The 18951-nt window shown below is 34.7% G+C and overlaps 1 protein-coding gene across 1 annotated transcript; it reads left to right on the top strand.

The window, feature by feature from the left end:
- Positions 1-15585: 15585 nt before the first annotated feature.
- On the top strand, positions 15586-16420 carry LOC131614881 (uncharacterized). Its single transcript, XM_058886418.1, has 2 exons — positions 15586-15640; positions 15726-16420. The coding sequence occupies exons 1-2, from the start codon at positions 15586-15588 to the stop codon at positions 16418-16420; spliced, it is 750 nt and encodes a 249-aa protein (XP_058742401.1).
- Positions 16421-18951: the final 2531 nt, after the last annotated feature.

Here is an 18951-nt window from a genome sequence, read left to right as displayed (position 1 = left end):
AACATTTTAGATGGACCCATCTATCCTGTCATTGTTAAAGAATTCTGGATGAATGCATCCATTCAACTAAACGGCAAGGGTGAGTCTGTTATCTGTTCTACTGTTTTTGGTTTTCCTATCACTCTCACTCCAAAACTCATTTCAAGGGTGATGAAATGTGAAGATAGTGGAATCTGTGTTGAGCTCTACAACAGCGGCTTCATTTCGGATGATATGAATGAGGTCTTCGCCAACCCTGATAACTCCTTCATTGCTCTCTTGGCAAAGATCTGGCATCAACTTTTGGTGGGAAACTTTTGCCCAAGAATAGAAGATCAGAAAGTAATGACTCAGGGTGACTTTCAATTTCTGTATTTCTTTCTTATTAGATAGAAAGTCAACATACCGCTAACATTCTTTAACTATCTTAAAAAGAAAATCTTGAGTTCAAGGAAAGGCAAGATTTTCTACATTCCTTGCGGAAGACTTTTATCTGAAATCTTTATTCTGAAAGGGATAGTCAGAAAGATGCGGACGGCAGGGTTATCTGATGCCCTTGAGACCGAATGTGGCTCAATGTTGGACCTACATGAATTATAAATTTAAAATAGTTGATGATGTATTTAGGGTTTCTTCATAATATCTTTTTGCAGTTCTTCATGATGATGTATTTAGGGTTCTGTCGTATTAATCACTTCAAATCAATGAAAATTTCTCTTCCAATTTCAGTGTTCTGACTATCATTTATATTCAATCTAAAAACGTTACCAACATAATTCCTTTTGGTTTCTCTTCCAACTCATGTGTTCTATTTATCATTTATATTCAATCTATAAACGTTAACAACACAATTCTAGTGTTCTAACTATCATTTATATTCAATCTAAAAACGTTACCAACATAATGCCTTTTGGTTTCTCTTCCAACTCATGTGTTCCAATTATCAATTATATTCAATCTAAAAATGTTACCAACACAATTCCAGTGTTCTAATTATCATTTATATTCAATCTATAATATTATTGTGATGTATATTGTTTTAGAATATTATTGTGATGTATCTCTTTTTTGAGCTAAAATTTAAACACAAACAATGTCTGCATCGAAAACCCAGAAAACCCACAATTCAGACAAATTTCCCTCGTCTACTTCAATCTTACAACCACAACATTGCAATAAAACAGTAACAGTTGCAAAAAATGTTATCATTGCAAAAACCACTAAAAGGTGCAACATATGAAAATCAATACACAACTTGATTACATAACTTATAAGTTGATAAATTAAAACAACAACTCAACCACAAGTAATAAGGTGTGACCATAAAATAATGAATATCATAATGCCAAAAAATGGTGCAAGATCCATAGTCATAATGTCATATAATACCTAGAAAAGTTCGTAATCTAATTACTTTGTAGCAAAGTCTAATTAGTCTTTCTTATTAATCCATTATCTTCAATTTGATAGCTAGACACAGAAGAATGTCTACTATCAACGGGATGATTCTAAGTATGATCCCAAAAAAAATGTATTAAACGAATATACTCTTTACAATAATGATTATTTTCTATAACTTTTTTAACAATGATTTATACTATGTATTGTTATCATAGTAGTTATTATTTTGGAGAACAACATATATTTTCTCTAATCCAGATCCTGTTGGATACATTTTGTACTCATTATTTTAAAGTTCTATGGACTGCATGCAATCAACTTTTAAAAAGCTATCTGCTCCAAGTAAGGAAATATCACTTCCAAACATTGGAAATGTTTTTTTTGCCATTGCAATCCTTCATTGGGAACTTTTCCAAGATTTTTAAGTTACAAATATCATTATCTTGAGCAAATGTTATCAATGCAAATGCTTTCACAATAAATAAAGATATATAGTGGTAGATACATATAGTTTGTTGTGGATTAATTTCTTGGCAATATTGTGAGTGTTGTTCCTTTAGAAATGTAGATTAAAGATTTGTTGTTGTATCTGTGTAACATATTCCCTCGATTGTTAAAAAAATTGAGGGAAAATCGAGATGAATAATGTCTATTTTTTGAAACATTACATTGTTTACATAGAATATTTAAAAAATTCATATTCATCATCATCACTCCAATTCCAAATTTTGTTGTATATATCTTTGCAAAGGTTGAACAACCATCTTTGTTTAACCTGGAAGCAGGAATGATTTTCTGCACTTGGGATCTATCATGTGGAACTTTTCTAACATTCTTTAACAGAGAGTTGTTCCAAAAACACAACATTAACACCATTATGTGAGATAGATTGCAAGGGGAGAAAAGTGTTTTTTCAATGATAGAATAACATTGAGTTTTTTTTTGTCTTGCAATCCATCCCAAAGAATGATGCGTACTAGTTTAGGACGATAACATATAAGTTAGGATTAGGGTAAAATCTATTTAACGAGTGCTTTTATAATAAAATCTGATTATGTTATCCCTCGGTTTTTAAGGAAATCGAAGGGTTAGATCATTTTATATCCACTTATAAATAAATAAAAACACAAATATCACTGAGTGAGATTCAAAGCGTGTCTTGATTTATTTTCCCTCTTGGTTTTATTAAAAATCCAGGAAATATGTTGTTTTTATTTTTATAAAAAAATAAAACATGACACGACTTGACATAATATCTCGATATCTTTTTCTGAAGTGAAAGATTCTTTATTTATTGTTGTGATCTTTGATAATTAATGATACTAATAATAAAAATCGTGTCCTCAAGTTTATTTAAAATTAAAATTGATTTGAACTCTCTCAGTCCCGTTTTAACTCAATTTCTCTTAACATTAAATTTCAATTATGTAATCACACTAAATCCTCTCAATTGATAATAGTACAATCCTTAGTTGGTCTAGTGGTGATTGGTGCTGAACTTGGTAGGGAAGACTACAGTTCAATCAAATAAAAAAAAAAATCTAACGCACATTGACTAGTATGTTGAAAATTTGGTCCAACTTTATAAAAGAAAAAAATAAACATTATATTATTTCTATTGAACGAGAACTCCCCAGTAAGGAATACAATCATTTTCTTATAAAATAAAAATCAATAAAGTAAAAATAATTATTAAAACATCGATTTGTTTTTTTTTTCTTTTGCAAAATAGAATTTATTTTTTTCCAATAGGAAATGGGATTAAAACCAGAGTATAAGGGATACTTCACCCGATTACCAAACGGAAAGATTCTACTACTCAAATCAAATGAGTGGTAGAATATTCCACACATGAAAGTTACAATTATCCACTGGCTTATAACTAGAGTAAAGCCAATTCCAAGCAATAAAAATTACCTCCGACATACATTCGGTAAAGTTAAACGAGTCATTCTTAAAAATAATAGTGTTTCGCCTATTCCAAATACTACACACCGTTGCTAACCAAATAACCGCAACTATAGACCTTTTGGCTAACTTCTTCACCTTCTCAACAACAAAGACAAACCCCTTAAACTTCTCCAAAGATAAACCATCGACGGGACCAATCCAATCAAAAACCTTTCTCCAAATACCCTCCACGATAAAACAGCCCCCTAACAAATGAGAAAGGCATTCCTCCTCCATAGAACAAAAATCACAAACCAAATCATTACTATACAACACTGTCTTACGGAAGAAATGTGTCCATTGACCTGAATGATGAGGCATTTGTTATTGCAAAAACAATGCCTAGATTGCGCAATCTTACAATTTCAGGGTTTAGGCTTACATCTGTTGGGGTTGTTGCCATTCTTGACGGTTGTTCTCTTCTTGAATCTCTTAACCTGAAACATTGTTCTTCTTTGTCTTCAATAACAAGTTTGAGTAAAAGTTTGAGGAAAAGGTGCATGTTTTATTTTTAACGAGATTACCTATGATTTTGATGCTGAATTATTCTGTTTGTTTATGATTGATGTTCATAAAATAGTAACATTATTTAACATAAAATGAGGTTAGTCACCATTAGCAAGACCATGTAAATTTTAAAGTCTAATATGTAATTTAATTTTTATCCAGTATGAACTTTACTATTTTTAAATTTTATTAATTATATTTAAAGTTTTTAATTTCAGTAATTTACATTTTAGACTGGGAATTTCTGATATATAGAGTGAAAAACACTATAGAATTTCAAAAATGCCCATGCAGAAATCAAAAATGCATTTCCGGTACGCACTTTTCACAATACAAGTTTATCAATTTATCCATCCTATTTTAAAGAGAAAATTAAGTCGGAGATGCTTTTCCGGTTCACACCCTGTAGGCAGATAGGGTTTATGTGGTCCATAATATCCTCCAACTATTATATATAGGCTCATTCTTCATATTGTTTCATACCAAAACACGAAAAACTAGATGAGCATCATTTGACATGTTGAAAATGTTCATTTTATCGATAATACACCATCACGATAATTGAAGATCACCGAGTATATCCCTTGTGAGATATTGGATCGAACTCTAGTATGGCCGAAGGGTAGCTTCTTGGTTCGACAGAGTTAAGCATGAAGTCGAAGGTTGTTCACATGCTGGTGTCGAAGTGTGCATGCTGTAGTCGAAGATGGATCTAGCATGCAGATGTCGAAGATGCTAGGGTGGTTAGCATGTTAAATTAGGTTTTAGTGTTTAAACCATAATTTGTTAAGTTAGCTTGTGTATTAATTTGGCTTGTGTAATGGGCCGTGCTGAAAAAGCCCATTAGTTAGTATGTTAGGTTTTATTATAAATAGCATACTAGTCTCTCATCATTGCTAAGCTGCAAATCCTAATTTAGGGTGAGAGAGGTTATTTGTTATTCTTGTAAACTTGTAGTCTTGTTTTAAGAGAAAGTGAAAGAATAGCAGTTATAACCAATTCTTGTGTTCTTCTCCTCTCTAATTCCCTATTATACTTTGTTATTGGTATCGTTTTTCACAACAAATTGGTGCGGTGAGCGTGGAGAAGATGCCTTCAACAAAGTATGAGATTGAAAAGTTCACCGGAGTGAATGATTTCGGTCTGTGGCGCTTGAAGATGAAAGCCCTACTGGTTCAGCAGGGTTGTTTGGAAGCGTTGAAGGGAGAGGCAGCCATGAATGCTGCATTAACGGCAGCGGAGAAGACAATTATGATCGAGAAAGCACACAACACAATTCTGTTGAGCCTTGGTGATAAGGTTCTACGAGAGGTATCAAAGGAGACGACAGCATCAGGGTTATGGGCGAAACTTGAAAGTTTGTATATGACCAAATCGCTGGTAAATCGACTCTACCTTAAGCAGGCTTTGTATTCATTCAAGATGGTTGAAGACAAAGTGTTGGCTGAGCAGTTAGATATTTTCAACAAGCTGATTCTTGATCTTGAAAATATCGATGTAAAGATTGATGATGAAGATCAAGCGCTGTTACTATTGTGCGCTTTGCCTCGATCACATGCTCACTTCAAAGAAACTCTCTTGTACGGAAGGGAGTCCCTGACCTTTGAAGAAGTTCAATTAGCCCTATATTCAAAGGACCTGAACGAACGAAAGGAGCATAAACCTTCGACTGTTGGTGAAGGTTTGGCCGTTAAAGGAAAATTCTTGCGAAAGAATGGTAAGTTCGACAAGAAGGGCAAAAGCCAGTCGAAGTCTTACAGTGACGAAGCATCTGGCATTCGATGCTATCATTGTAAGAAGGAGGGTCACACAAAAAAGGTGTGCCCTAAACGCCTGAAAGATCATGGAGGTAAGGATAATGCCAATGCAGCCATTGTTCAAGATGATTTCGAATCATCTAATGTTCTTGTGGTTTCAAGCAGTGACTCGAGAAGAGAGTGGATTATGGATTCAGGTTGCACTTGGCACATGACTCCAAACAAAGACTTGTTCGAGGAATTATGTGATCAAGATAGTGGATCAATATTGTTGGGAAACAACAAGGCTTGTAAGATTGCAGGTGTTGGATCTGTGAGATTCAAGCTCCATGATGAGTCAATAAGGTTGTTGACTGAAGTCAGGTATGTTCCTGATTTGAAGAGAAATCTGCTTTCTCTTGGTGAATTCGACAAGAAAGGATATGTTTTCCAAGGAGAGAAAAGTATCCTAAAAGTCATGAAGGGTTCGAAGGAAGTCTTGAGAGGCGTGAAGAAATAAGGCTTGTATACCCTTGAGGCTGAAGTTGTAAGTGGTTCGACAAATGTTGCATCCACGAAACCTTTGTCGAAGACAGAAATCTGGCACATGAGATTGGGCCATGTCAGTGAAAGGGGTCTGATCGAATTAGGGAAACAAAATTTGCTTGGTGGAGACAAAGTCGAAAAGCTGAAGTTTTGTGAACCCTGTGTACTTGGAAAATCTTGTAGAGTGAAGTTCAACAAAGGCAAACAAAGAACACATGGATCCCTTGATTACATCCATGCTGATCTTTGGGGGCCTGCAAGGTGTCCAACACATTCCGGAGCAAGGTATTTTCTATCCATAGTAGATGATTATTCCAGAAAATTATGGGTATTCATCCAGAAGACTAAGGATGAAACTTTTGAGAATTTCAAAAGTTGGAAGACTCTGGTTGAAAATCAGACTGGCAGGAAGGTCAAGAGGTTGAGAACCGATAATGGCCTTGAATTTTGCAATCAAGCGTTCGACAGTTTTTGTGCTGACTCTGGTATTGCAAGGCACAGAACTACTGCAGGTACTCCACAACAAAATGGTTTGGCTGAAAGGTTTAATCGAACTATTTTGGAGAGAGTCAGATGCATGTTGACTAGTGCGGAGTTAAAGAAGGTGTTCTGGGCTGAGGCTGTTTCGACAGCAACATATCTGATAAACAGATGTCCTTCGACAATGTTAGATATGAAGACACTTGAAGAAGTTTGGTCGGGACATCCACAGATCTCGACAAACTGAGAGTATTTGGCTGCGTAGCCTATGCTCACATTAGGCAAGACAAGGTCGAACCTAGAGCTCTGAGATGCATGTTCATGGGATACCCTGAAGGAGTCAAAGCTTAAAGGCTATGGTGCCTAGAGCCAGTTCACAGGAGGTGTATCACCAGCCGAGATGTAGTTTTCAATGAAGCTGAAATGGCTTTTAAGAAAACTGATGATGTTGGTCGAAGTACAGAAACATCTGACGAAGAGCTGGAATAGGTAGAGATTCCTGTTGAGGTGGAGCATGTTGATGCTGAATTGCATATCCCAGATGAAGTCGAAGAAGAAGCAGAAGATGCTGAAGTTGAGGAAACTGACGATGACTACCTATTGTCGAGAGATAGGTCGAGAAGAGTCATCAAGCCACCTCAGAGACTTGGATATGCAGATCTTATAGCTTATGCCTTAATCTCTGCAAGTGAGGTTCTAGAAGAAGAACCTAGAGACTATAAGGAAGTTATGAGGAGTCGAAATAAGACTGAATGGCTGAAGGCCATGGATGATGAGATGAAATCTCTTCATGATAATCATACTTGGGAACTGATCAAGAAACCTGCTGGGGCAAGGTTAGTCAGCTGTAAATGGATTTTCAAAGTTAAGGAAGGAATTGAAGGAGTGACGTCGAAAAGATACAAGGCAAGGTTAGTTACAAGGGGTTTCACTCAGAAAGAAGGTGTCGACTTCAATGATGTGTTTTCTCCTGTTGTGAAGCATAGGTCCATTCGAATGTTGCTTGCCATGGTGGCACAGTTCGATCTTGAACTGGAACAGATGGATGTGAAGACTGCGTTCTTGTATGGTGATCTAGATGAAACGATCCTGATGAGGCAACCTGAAGGGTATATCGAAAAGGGGAAGGAAGATTATGTGTGCAAGTTAAAGAGATCTTTGTATGGGCTGAAACAATCTCCTCGACAGTGGAATAGGAGATTCGACAAGTTCATGGCACGCATAAGTTTCATTAGAAGTCAGTTCGACCACTGCGTTTACTTCAGATTTCGTCCTGGTAATTCATTTGTTATTTTGTTGCTTTATGTGGATGATATTCTCATAGCAAGCAACAGTGTTGAAGATGTGATGAGGGTGAAGGATGAACTCAATAAGGAGTTCGATATGAAGGATCTGGGAGCTGCTTCCAGGATTCTTGGAATTGACATTCGGAGAGATAGAAAGAAGTCGAAGATATGCTTATCTCAAGAGGCATATCTACAGAAGATTCTTGAAAATTTTGGTATGTCGAATTCGAAGCCAATTGTGACTCCAACAAACCCTCAATTCAAGTTGAGTATTGATCAGTGTCCCAGTACTGATGTCGAAAGAGGCTATATGAATAGCATCCCATATGCTAATATAGTCGGTTCTTTGATGTATGCTATGATCTGTACTAGACCTGACATAGCATACACAGTAAGTATTGTAAGCAGGTACATGGTGAATCCTGGAAAGGCTCACTGGCAAGCATTGAAGTGGATTTTAAGGTACATAAATGGGTCTCTGAATAGAGTCCTAATTTATGGTGGAGCTTTAGGTGAAGATAGTAAAGCAGTAATCGAAGGATATGTCGACTCTAATTATGCAGGTTGTATGGATTCTAGAAAGTCTATTTCTGGATATGTTTTCACTATGTTTGGCACAGCAATTAGTTGGAAAGCAACACTTCAGAAGGTTGTTGCTTTATCAACCACTGAAGTGGAGTATATTGCATTAACTGAAGCTGTGAAAGAAGCATTGTGGCTTGAAGGTTTTGCGAAGGAGCTGAAACTTCAAGGTCGAGGTATCACTATTAAATGTGATAGTCAAAGTGCTATACACCTGTCGAAGAATTCAGCCTATCATGAGTGAACTAAGCACATTGATGTGAGGCTGCATTTCGTCAGAGGAATAATCGAGCGTGGAGAAGTCCAAGTGCTGAAGGTTTCGACTGAAGACAATGCTGCTGATATGATCACCAAGACATTGCCGAGTTGCAAGTTTTTCCACTGTATGCAGTTGATAAAGCTGCATGAAGAAAGCTAGTTTGTTCCCTTGATGTTGTAGAGTTAGATCCAAGGTGGAGATTTGTGAGATATTGGATCGAACTCTAGTATGGCCAAAGGGTAGCTTCTTGGTTCGACAGAGTTAAGCATGAAGTCGAAGGTTGTTCACATGCTGGTGTCGAAGTGTGCATGCTGTAGTCGAAGATGGGTCTAGCATGCAGATGTCGAAGATGCTAGGGTGGTTAGCATGTTAAATTAGGTTTTAGTGTTTAAACCCTAATTTGTTAAGTTAGCTTGTGTATTAAGTTGGCTTGTGTAATGGGCCATGCTGAAAAAGCCCATTAGTTAGTATGTTAGGTTTTATTATAGATAGCATACTAGTCTCTCATCATTGCTGAGCTGCAAATCCTAATTTAGGGTGAGAGAGGTTATTTGTTATTCTTGTAAACTTGTAATCTTGTTTTAAGAGAAAGTGAAAGAATAGCAGTTATAACCAATTCTTGTGTTCTTCTCCTCTCTAATTCCCTATTATACTTTGTTATTGGTATCGTTTTTCACAACATCCCTCTTGAAGATCTGCAATACACAGTGCATGAGCTTCTACCATATGGCAACATCCCTCTTTAGTTCATCACCAGAGCTAAAGACGAGTGCTAATTTACGCTAAGTGGAGAACCTTTTTCCGTTTAGAAGCAAAAGTTCCGAGCGAGCTGAATGCGACTATTGCGAGATCGATCGATGATATTATCAACATGTTGCAACGCCCACTTGGACGTTGAAGTGTAATGTTTGAATTATGTTAAAAAAAATCCTTAATGTATTGCTTATGTTATGTTATCAATATTAGAATTATGGTATTTTGAGTTTGTGAATTTGGTGTTTTTTTAATCATTTTTTTTCTGTTTTCTGTGTATCAACATACCAGAAATGCAACTTCGGGTGCGTCTCAAAAATGCATTTCCAAAAAAATTAATTTCTTATCAATTCTTAGCGCGTCTTAAAAATATATTTCCGGTTTTCAAAAATATTTTTAGAATTTCACATGGTGCGTAAGAAAATCATAAGGTGGATTAAAAAATTCTATTTGAATTTTATCTATGGTAAATTAAATATTATCTAAATTTCGTATTTGTAAGATAGCCATGATCCTTCTTATTTTATAGCTTCTACTCCTTGTCGTCAAGTTTATTTGTTTTTTATTTTATTTTATTGGATACTTTCTTCACTCAAAAACTTCCTCTTTTTTAATTATCTTAAGTATTTATTATTGATTATTATTTTTTATTTTTCAGCTTTCAATATCAGTTTTACATATTTTCTTTTACCTTTAATTTTCTCGTAAAGTACAAAAACAACTAATTTTCAGACATATTCTCTCCACTTGTAAAAACATTTTAAAATGTTTTATCTTTTTCTCAAACCTTAATGAGTCTAACTTCTAAGAAATTTAAAAATGTTTTATCTTTTCTAAACCTTAACGAGTCTAACAAGTATTCCAAAAAAAAAAAATTTTTAAATAAGCAAATGGTATTAATGGGAGCAAAAGGGATGCTCCAAACTAATACAAAGAGGAAAGTTCCTACCCCTCGCTATAATCGAGAGGTCGAATATTCCAAATATAAAAATTACAATCGTTCATCTTCTTTTGACAAGTAGAGAACCACCTCGGTAAAGCTAAAAGTTTCATTTCGAAAAATTACCGCGTTACGCTTCGACCATATTGTCCAAACCGAAGCAAGCCAAGCGATGGCCACCACCATTCTTTTATTAGACGGAATCTTTTCATAATTGAAGAAGAAATTCTCAAAATCCTCAATTGTCAAGAAATTAGATAACTCTAGCCACATATACACCCTTCTCCAAATACTACAAGGGGACACACACTTGAAGAATAGATGATTAATGTCTTCCTCCTTCTCTTCACACAAAGAGCATAGAGCTTCCATACCTTCCTTCAACACTCCCCTTCGCACCAATTGATCTTTTGTTGCCAACCGATTATGGATAAATCTCCATCCAAACACTAGGACTTTTGAAGGAACTTTGCACTTCCAAAGAAAAGAGAAGGCCAAAGCCTTTTGTCTATCCAACGGGGGGCCGGATAGCGAAGACTTGAAAAGATCGTAACAAGACTTAACGGAGAACTCTCCATTGCTCGACAAAGACCACTTAAAGCTATCCTCTTCGTCTTCCTTCTCCTTAACCGAAACAATACCCAAAGCCTTCAACAAGGAAGTTAAACTTTCCGATAACTTTACTTCTCCATCAGATTTAAGTTCCAGACTTTGGAACATAGACCTTCTTCCCGTCATGTGACGTGAGCACCCAGAGTCCAAGTACCATGACATGTTTATTTGCACTTATTGTTATATGCATCTCCATTGTTAAAAAAGACTTGTCCAACTTTTTATGACAAACTACATACAATTTTCCTCTACGGTATGGTCGTTCATCTCTCAATTCCTATAAATAAGCTCACATATTAATTATTTATACAATTAAGCATATAATTATTAGATAAATTTAGTCATACCAACTCATGTCGCTTCCTTGCAAGCGACTTAGATCTGAGTGTATTCGGAATCTTTAATTTTTCTCTATTTTTGACATTTTGATTTGCTATTTTTTACATTGGCAACAAATAAAAACACACGTAAAACACATGGGAAATACGTATTTATATATTAAGAATACAACTATACGAGTAAAACAATAATATTACTTGAGTATCTTCTCCGCCTATATTGAACAAAAAGGCCCAATTGTTTTCGTTAACAATACCTTTTTGAAAAATTTGCAAGATTTTCCTCTATCCCATTTATAAATGTTTTTAAACAAGTTATATCGCTCATTCCTCCATTTTTTTTTTCTAGCAGAAAAAAGTATGAAATCTTTGTTATGTCCATCATCAACAACAAAATGGAGCTAACCATAAAAATAAAATTATATGACAAAGCAAATAGTATTCACAATGTAATTAATTTAAAAAATGTGAAGTTGTTTATTAATGTTACTTTTATTTTGGTATCATAAAATTTTTGTTTTTCTATCCATTGGAATTTCCTTCCAACTCTTGAACATCATGAGAAAGTCTTGAAACATTCTAACAACTCTATTCAAATACCCGGCTAACAAATGAGCAACTGATCATTATGCGAGACCATCTGAATTACATTCAAGTATTATCCATGTTCCATCATAAGATGTAATTGTATGGCCTTTTGACGTGTCAAAATGCTATACGGTTCGTTCGGGTTACGATTTATTACAGCAACAAGATGGGGAGCTGGACATAGGCAGAAAACAGGGGCTGGAGTATATTTGGGCATCTAAGGTACCTTCTAAGCTCAAATTTTTTTGCTGGAGAGTGATTCTTGACAGGCTGCCGACGAGGAATCAGTTAGTTCGTCGTGGAATTATTGCGAATAATCATGAGGCCCTATGTGTTTTCTGTGAGTTACATTTTGAAGAACCATCTCATATCTTCATTTCCTGTTCTAAGCTACGAATTATGTGAGGAAAAATTAAACTTTGGCTGGACATTGATTCGCAAGGGGCAGAAGACTGTTGTGAACAACTTCATGTGGGAATTTCTGCTTTGGCGGGGAAGTTCCAATGTAAAAGGGCTGCAGCTATTTGGATGACGATATGGTGGTGTATTTGGAAGGCTAGAAATAATATCATTTTCAATAATGCGGTTTTGGATTGCGATGAGTTATTCTTCTCAATTGTTTGGTACTCTTGGTGGTGGCTTGCTATCGAAGCCAAAGATAGGATTAGAAGTAACTTTTATGAGTGGTTTAAAAACCCGTCTTTATGTATGTGAGTTTTTAGTTGGGATGGTTTATGTCTTGATTTTCAGGTTTTACCTACTTTCTCTTGTAAGGGTTGAGTACCCCTAGTACTCTCTTTTATACAAGAGTTTCTTATGAAAAAAAATCTATCACATAAAAAAGTAATTAAAAGATGGTCATAACTCAACTATGTAAAACATTTAAATTATTTAAATATACTTTAACCTTAAATTACTTACTAATAACACATACATTCCAAAATTCAGAAGTAGCCACTTGAACATCATCTTCAGTCTCATCTTGTACCACAACATCTTTAGGGTGAGAGGGTGAAATGTCATGGTTAGGAAATTTCTCTGAAAAGTGTGGTTCTATAGTTTGGATTGGCGGAGGGGTTATTTTAGTTTGGATTGACGGTGAGGTTATTGTAGTTTGGATTGACAGAGAAATTATTGATGATTTTGGATTTGTCGCTGAACCAGGGGCGGTTCTATAGCCCAGCGAGCCCGGGCACGCGCCCGGGCTCAACCCCTAATTTCTTTGTATTTCCTCAAATTTAATAGCCGATTTTTAAACGAAACCAGAGGCAAAATTAGTAAAAATAAAGGTGTGAAAATTAAAACAAATGAATACCCAATGGTCCAGGAAGGCCCAACCAAATTAATTATTTATGACTTAGAACATATAATAAAAAAAATCATGGTACCGCCATTGTAAACCTGCTGCATCTTCTTTCTTTGACTGTTCGTATTTCCTCTCTCCCCTCTCCGTCACTTTCAAACATTCACCGCAAAGAACTCTCGGAGAGGGCATTTACCTCTTAATTTTATTTAGCACACTATTCGCAAATTAGGTTTCATCTCTCTTATGTAGCACACTTAATGACTATTTATATATTGTCACATGTAATGTGTAGTTAAATTTTTTTCCCAGGCTACATAAAATTCCTGGCTCCGCCACTGCGTTGAACGTATGCGCTTCTTGGATTCTTCTAGCTCTTCAAGATATACAAACCTTGGACGACCCTTCACAAACTAAATAAGACGTGTCAGTGAATATCAGTCAACAATCAAAACATAATTTGTATAAATTAGTATTGAGAATTTATTACTAATCGATGATGACTTTGAAAAATAAGAAGATGATTTGTAAATGGATTGAGAGAGTTGAGTAAGATTGAGAGGCTTCATCTTTTTCTGATTCTCTTTTATTGTTTTGCGACGAATATCTTCATATGAAATCATTCTTTCACAATGGGTTTAATCTTCAAGTATATGTGACACTACTACAAATAACACTTTTTATGACGAAACTTTTACCTCGAATATGCTAAAAATCGAGAGTATAGGTTCTGAGAGCACCATGTTTGGTTTTTTTTTTTAAATTAAACAACTTTTTCCCTTGTTTTTCTCAAAAACTAAGGCAACATATCTATAAGTGAGCACCATGTTTGATTTTTTTATATAAATAGACAACCTTTTCTCGCGGTTTTCTTAAAAACCGAGGTAACATATCTATAAGTGAGCGTCAGATTTTATCCATAAAACAAAAATAACAAACATATCCCCTCAATTTTTTTGGAAAACCGGGAGAATATAGCTATAATGGATCTCGCTTTAACTCCCTGTTACCGTATTTAAAGTTATTTTCAATGATTTTTCACTAGTCGCCTTTCCATCTTTCCTTTTTTTCTTACTTAATTTTTTTTTAACATTTGACTTGTAACTCAGGAAAAAATTAACAAAAAGACTTCTTTAACATTTGACTTGTAACCCAAAAAATTAAATGCTAATAGATGATTGGTCAAAAATATAATATATAAAATTTTACTATAGAACCTTCTTACAAATAAAATTACAAGTAATAATTGACCAAAAATAAATAAATTTACCAGTAATAACAATTGGCATAATATCTCGACTTGACATAATATCTCGATATCTTTTTCTGAGGTGAAAGATTCTTTATTTATTGTTGTGATCTTTGATAATTAATGATACTAATAATAAAAATCGTGTCCTGAAGTTTATTTAAAATTAAAATTGATTTGAACTCTCTCAGTCCCGTTTTAACTCAATTTCTCTTAACATTAAATTTCAATTATGTAATCACACTAAATCCTCTCAATTGATAATAGTACAATCTTTAGTTGGTCTAGTGGTGATTGATGCTGAACTTGGTAGGGAAGACTACAGTTCAATCAAATAAAAAAAAATCTAAAGCACATTGACTAGTATGTTGAAAATTTGGTCCAACTTTATAAAAGAAAAAAATAAACATTATATTATTTCTATTGAACGAGAACTCCCCAATAAGGAAGACAATCATTTTCTTATAAAATAAAAATCAATAAAATAAAAATAATTATTAAAACATCGATTTGTGTTTTGGTATGTATGTGTAGGGATGCGATCATTTGATGGATATAGAATGAACATAAAGAGCTTTCGTATACATGCATTTGTTTTCATAAATTCATTCATATACATGCATTTTATTTTATGGTTTTTGGTAATATTCATATACACGCATTTGTTTTCAAATCTAAGAATCGATTTTAGGAAATCCTTTTAATTTAAAAACAGTTTCCTATTTAGTACCAAAAAGTAATTATGAAATAAACAAAACTAAAAGGGAACAACTTCTCTACCCATCACAAAAAGTTGGGTAGTGTACATTCAATCAATCATACAATGCCATTTAATTTTAACACAATTAATTATTTATTAAATATTACAATTGATTGTTGTTTTCAAGACATTTTACATTGGAGGCAACTTTACCCAACTTTTTGAGTTGGGTAGATAAGAATTCACCAAACTAAAAAGCAAAAGTAAGAACATGTTCCTATAAATACTGGGCCAGTAGTACAATTCTCGTGGAAGCAACAAGAAACCTCAGACGACTTCTTTTGTCTCATCATCGCTTTCTATCTTCCTTATTGAAATGGATAGTTGGGGAAAAAACCAAGTGGGTCACCGGAGATACTCATCTTATAACGGTAAACTTTTTTTTTTCTTTTCCCTTCCTTTCTTTAGTTTGGTTTGTTCTTTCTTTTGATTCGGTTTACTTGTTTTGGTTCACAGATAACAGGTTCACAACAGTACCATTATGGGAAAAGCAATTTTGTACTACTGTTGGCGCAGTTCCATGGCGAAGGCTATTAGAAGGCAAGAGATATATGGAGTCGCATTCCGATGTGATGAAGTGGGATGACTCTGCCGCCAAACAGGCTTTTCACGATGCAAAAAACAGGTTTTGGGCTGAGATCAACTGCTTTCGCTGCGACATTCCATTGCCTGATCCAGACATGTACATTGATGAAGTAGATTGGGATGCAAGTGTTGATCCTGAACTCTATCTGGATTTGGATAGAGAAGAAGAGGCCAGAGATAGAATAATAGAAAAGAGCCAGGAGGAGACTGTGACTGTCGACAATTATCTTGGTAATTGGGAACTCACACCTACTGGATGGGGTGACAATGACGAAGAAGTAACAAAGCCTCAAGAACAAAATTATGGTGCGGAGGGATGGGGATCAAACAACCATGAAAATAACGAAACAAACTTTTGGGAACAAGATGATTCTCAAAGGTGGATTCCTCAGGAACAGTATGGTGGTGAGCTGCATGACAAGTATCAAGCACGAAATGTCGGGAAAAGAAGGAGAGCAAATAATATATCATGGTCTAAGAACCATGCATATCAGTATGCTAATAGAGGAAGAAGAAATGGAGGAAGACGAGGAGGAGGTAAAGGAAGGAAGGGAAACTATACTTAATCGTGCATGTTAAATTCCTTAGACTGCTGGAAAGTCCCAAGAAGCTGCTAAAGGCTCAGTTTTGTTATTTAGGTGTTTTTGGTTTATGTAAGGATTGCAGATTTTGTGAACTTTTTATATTTTCAAGTTTTAACTACCAGTAACTCTTGTTTCTTTTATTTTTTTAATATTAATATATGAAATATTCTACTATGCTATTAAAACTAAAATTTACTCCCTCCGTTCCTTTTTAAGTGTCGTTTTAGAAGAATTTTTTTGTTCCTATTTAAGTGTCGTTTTATAATTTAATGTTATAATTTGTCAATTATACCCTTATTTTTTCAATAACTCCACCTCACATTTTTCAATTAGTTATTGGAAAAAGAGAATGTATGAATGAATTTATTTAGAAAGAAAAAAATAAATAAGGGTATGATAGGAAAAGTAACTCTAACAATCCACTATCTTGGTTGAAGAGTTTTTTGCTAAAATAACACTTAAAAAGGAACGGAGGGAGTATAAGATTATGATAGAATTATGACACTTTAAAAAGATAACCTAAATTTTATTTACTAGTATTAATTTGTACACAAAAGAATAGACAAATGTTAAAACATTTATCTCTTATATTAAATAAGTGCACTGACAGACATATAAGCATGTAAGATTGAAATGACATTCATTTACAAAATAAAATCATTGATTAAATTTCTTTAACTAATAAATATTTGAATATAGTAAAACAAATGATTTGTGTGATTTTATAAAAGTCAAACATTTCTAATGATTTAGAATTAACAATTCACTGACAATATAATAGATACTAATTTTTTTTATTAATAAGCAATTAATTTATAAGAAATCGCATTAGGGTGCAACCCTTACAACACAAGAAACACCAAAAGATTAAGACACCTTACAACGGGAGTTTATACCAATCGTAAAAGCTAGTGTTTAACTTAGAATTGCCAACAGTTAACCATCTCCAAGACCAAAAGAAAATGTTGGAACACACGACATCAAAACTAACCGAAACATCCTCGAGAATAATAGAATTTCTCATTAACCACAAGCTCCAAGTAGTTGCCAACCAAATGGAATTAATCCTCATCTTCAAATCAACATTCTTCACCTTCTCTTGAATGGATGCTAAATTCAATAATTCTCCAAACAAAAGAGCGAACTCTTCACCCATCCACAAGAAAATCCTCTCCCAAACTACTCTAGAAACAGGACAAGAGAAAAACAGATGATTCAAATTCTCTTGTGTTGAATTACATAATACACAGTTGAGATTGTTCTATAAATCTGTAACACCTCTTGAAATCAAAAGATCTTTCATAGGAAATCTATTAATGATCAACCTCCAAGCAAATATTTTGATTTTCGGAGGGCATTTCATTTTCCAAACTTCAGCCAGCAGCTTCACCATTGGAATATTCAGCGCATATGGTTTGTGTTGCGAAACCAAATGAGCCACACTGCTGACAGAGAAATCGCCATTATCATTCAAACTCTAAGTGAAGTCGTCGCTGCCATTCTGATCCGGTGTCACCGTAGCCAACAGCTCCTCCAATCTCTTCCACTGGTCCAGAACCAGTGCTGTATTCAAAACCGCAACTTCACCTAAATCACCCCCAACTAGCACATCCAAATTCCAAGAGAAAGCATCTTGATCCCAATGAAATAAATCATAAACAGTGCAAATTTTCTTGGTTGATATATCGAACAGATCCGGAAACGTGTCGCGAAGCGTTAGATTTCCCAACCAAGAGCTATGCCAAAATAAAATGTTGTTTCCCTTTTTGAAATTACTTTTAACACAATCAGCAAAACATACATCAGAATAAACAGATTTAATATCGTTACAAATTACGTCCCTATACCATATCGAGTCACTAGCATTGTAATTATCCCCGTCCTGTTGTTACAAAGGATTAGAGTTTGCAAAATAAAAGGAAGAAGATGATTATTTTCTGCAGAGTTTCTCTCTGCTCACAAACTTTAGAAAATTTGTTATTTGCCTGCAACTGCAAATTTTGTGAATATAAGTTGTATATCAAAATATGGGTTACTCCATCTATTTATAGTTTTAGGTTTGATTTCTCCCTAAGGCAAACAAAGCCCAAAACTACAAAAGCCCAAAATACCTATTTTGGTTCTAAATCGAATCTGTGTGTACAGCAACTAACTTACAACACATCGACAACTACAAACACTTTGATAGACTAATTTTTCAACACGCCTTGTGTCGAACAACATCATGCTTCGACACAAGGAATTACAATTTAACACACCACCTAATTCATTATGTTTAAGCTATCTATAATATTCATCATAGCTCTTAAGCTTCTGAATACTTCGACCTGCACATCCTTTGTCATGATGTCTGCAATCTGATTCTCAGTTCTCCAGTGTTCCAGATTCATCTTCCCTTTAGCTACCTGCTCTCGAAGATAATGGAATCTCATTTCGATGTGCTTGCTTTGACCATGTGATATAGGATTCTTTGCCAGATTGATAGCTAACATGTTGTCGATCTTCATGGTAAT

Source organism: Vicia villosa, linkage group LG6 (genome assembly GCF_029867415.1).
Source record: "Vicia villosa cultivar HV-30 ecotype Madison, WI linkage group LG6, Vvil1.0, whole genome shotgun sequence".
NCBI lineage: Eukaryota > Viridiplantae > Streptophyta > Magnoliopsida > Fabales > Fabaceae > Vicia > Vicia villosa.
This window is presented reverse-complemented; position numbering and strand designations above follow the sequence as displayed.

What these genes read in the sequence shown, in the direction of transcription:
- LOC131614881 (XM_058886418.1), top strand. Translation starts at nt 15,586, where the DNA reads ATGGATAGTTGGGGAAAAAACCAAGTGGGTCACCGGAGATACTCATCT. An exon ending in GAGATACTCATCTTATAACG is followed by an intron (nt 15,641 to 15,725) that starts GTAAACTTTTTT and finishes TTTGGTTCACAG; the next exon opens with ATAACAGGTTCACAACAGTA.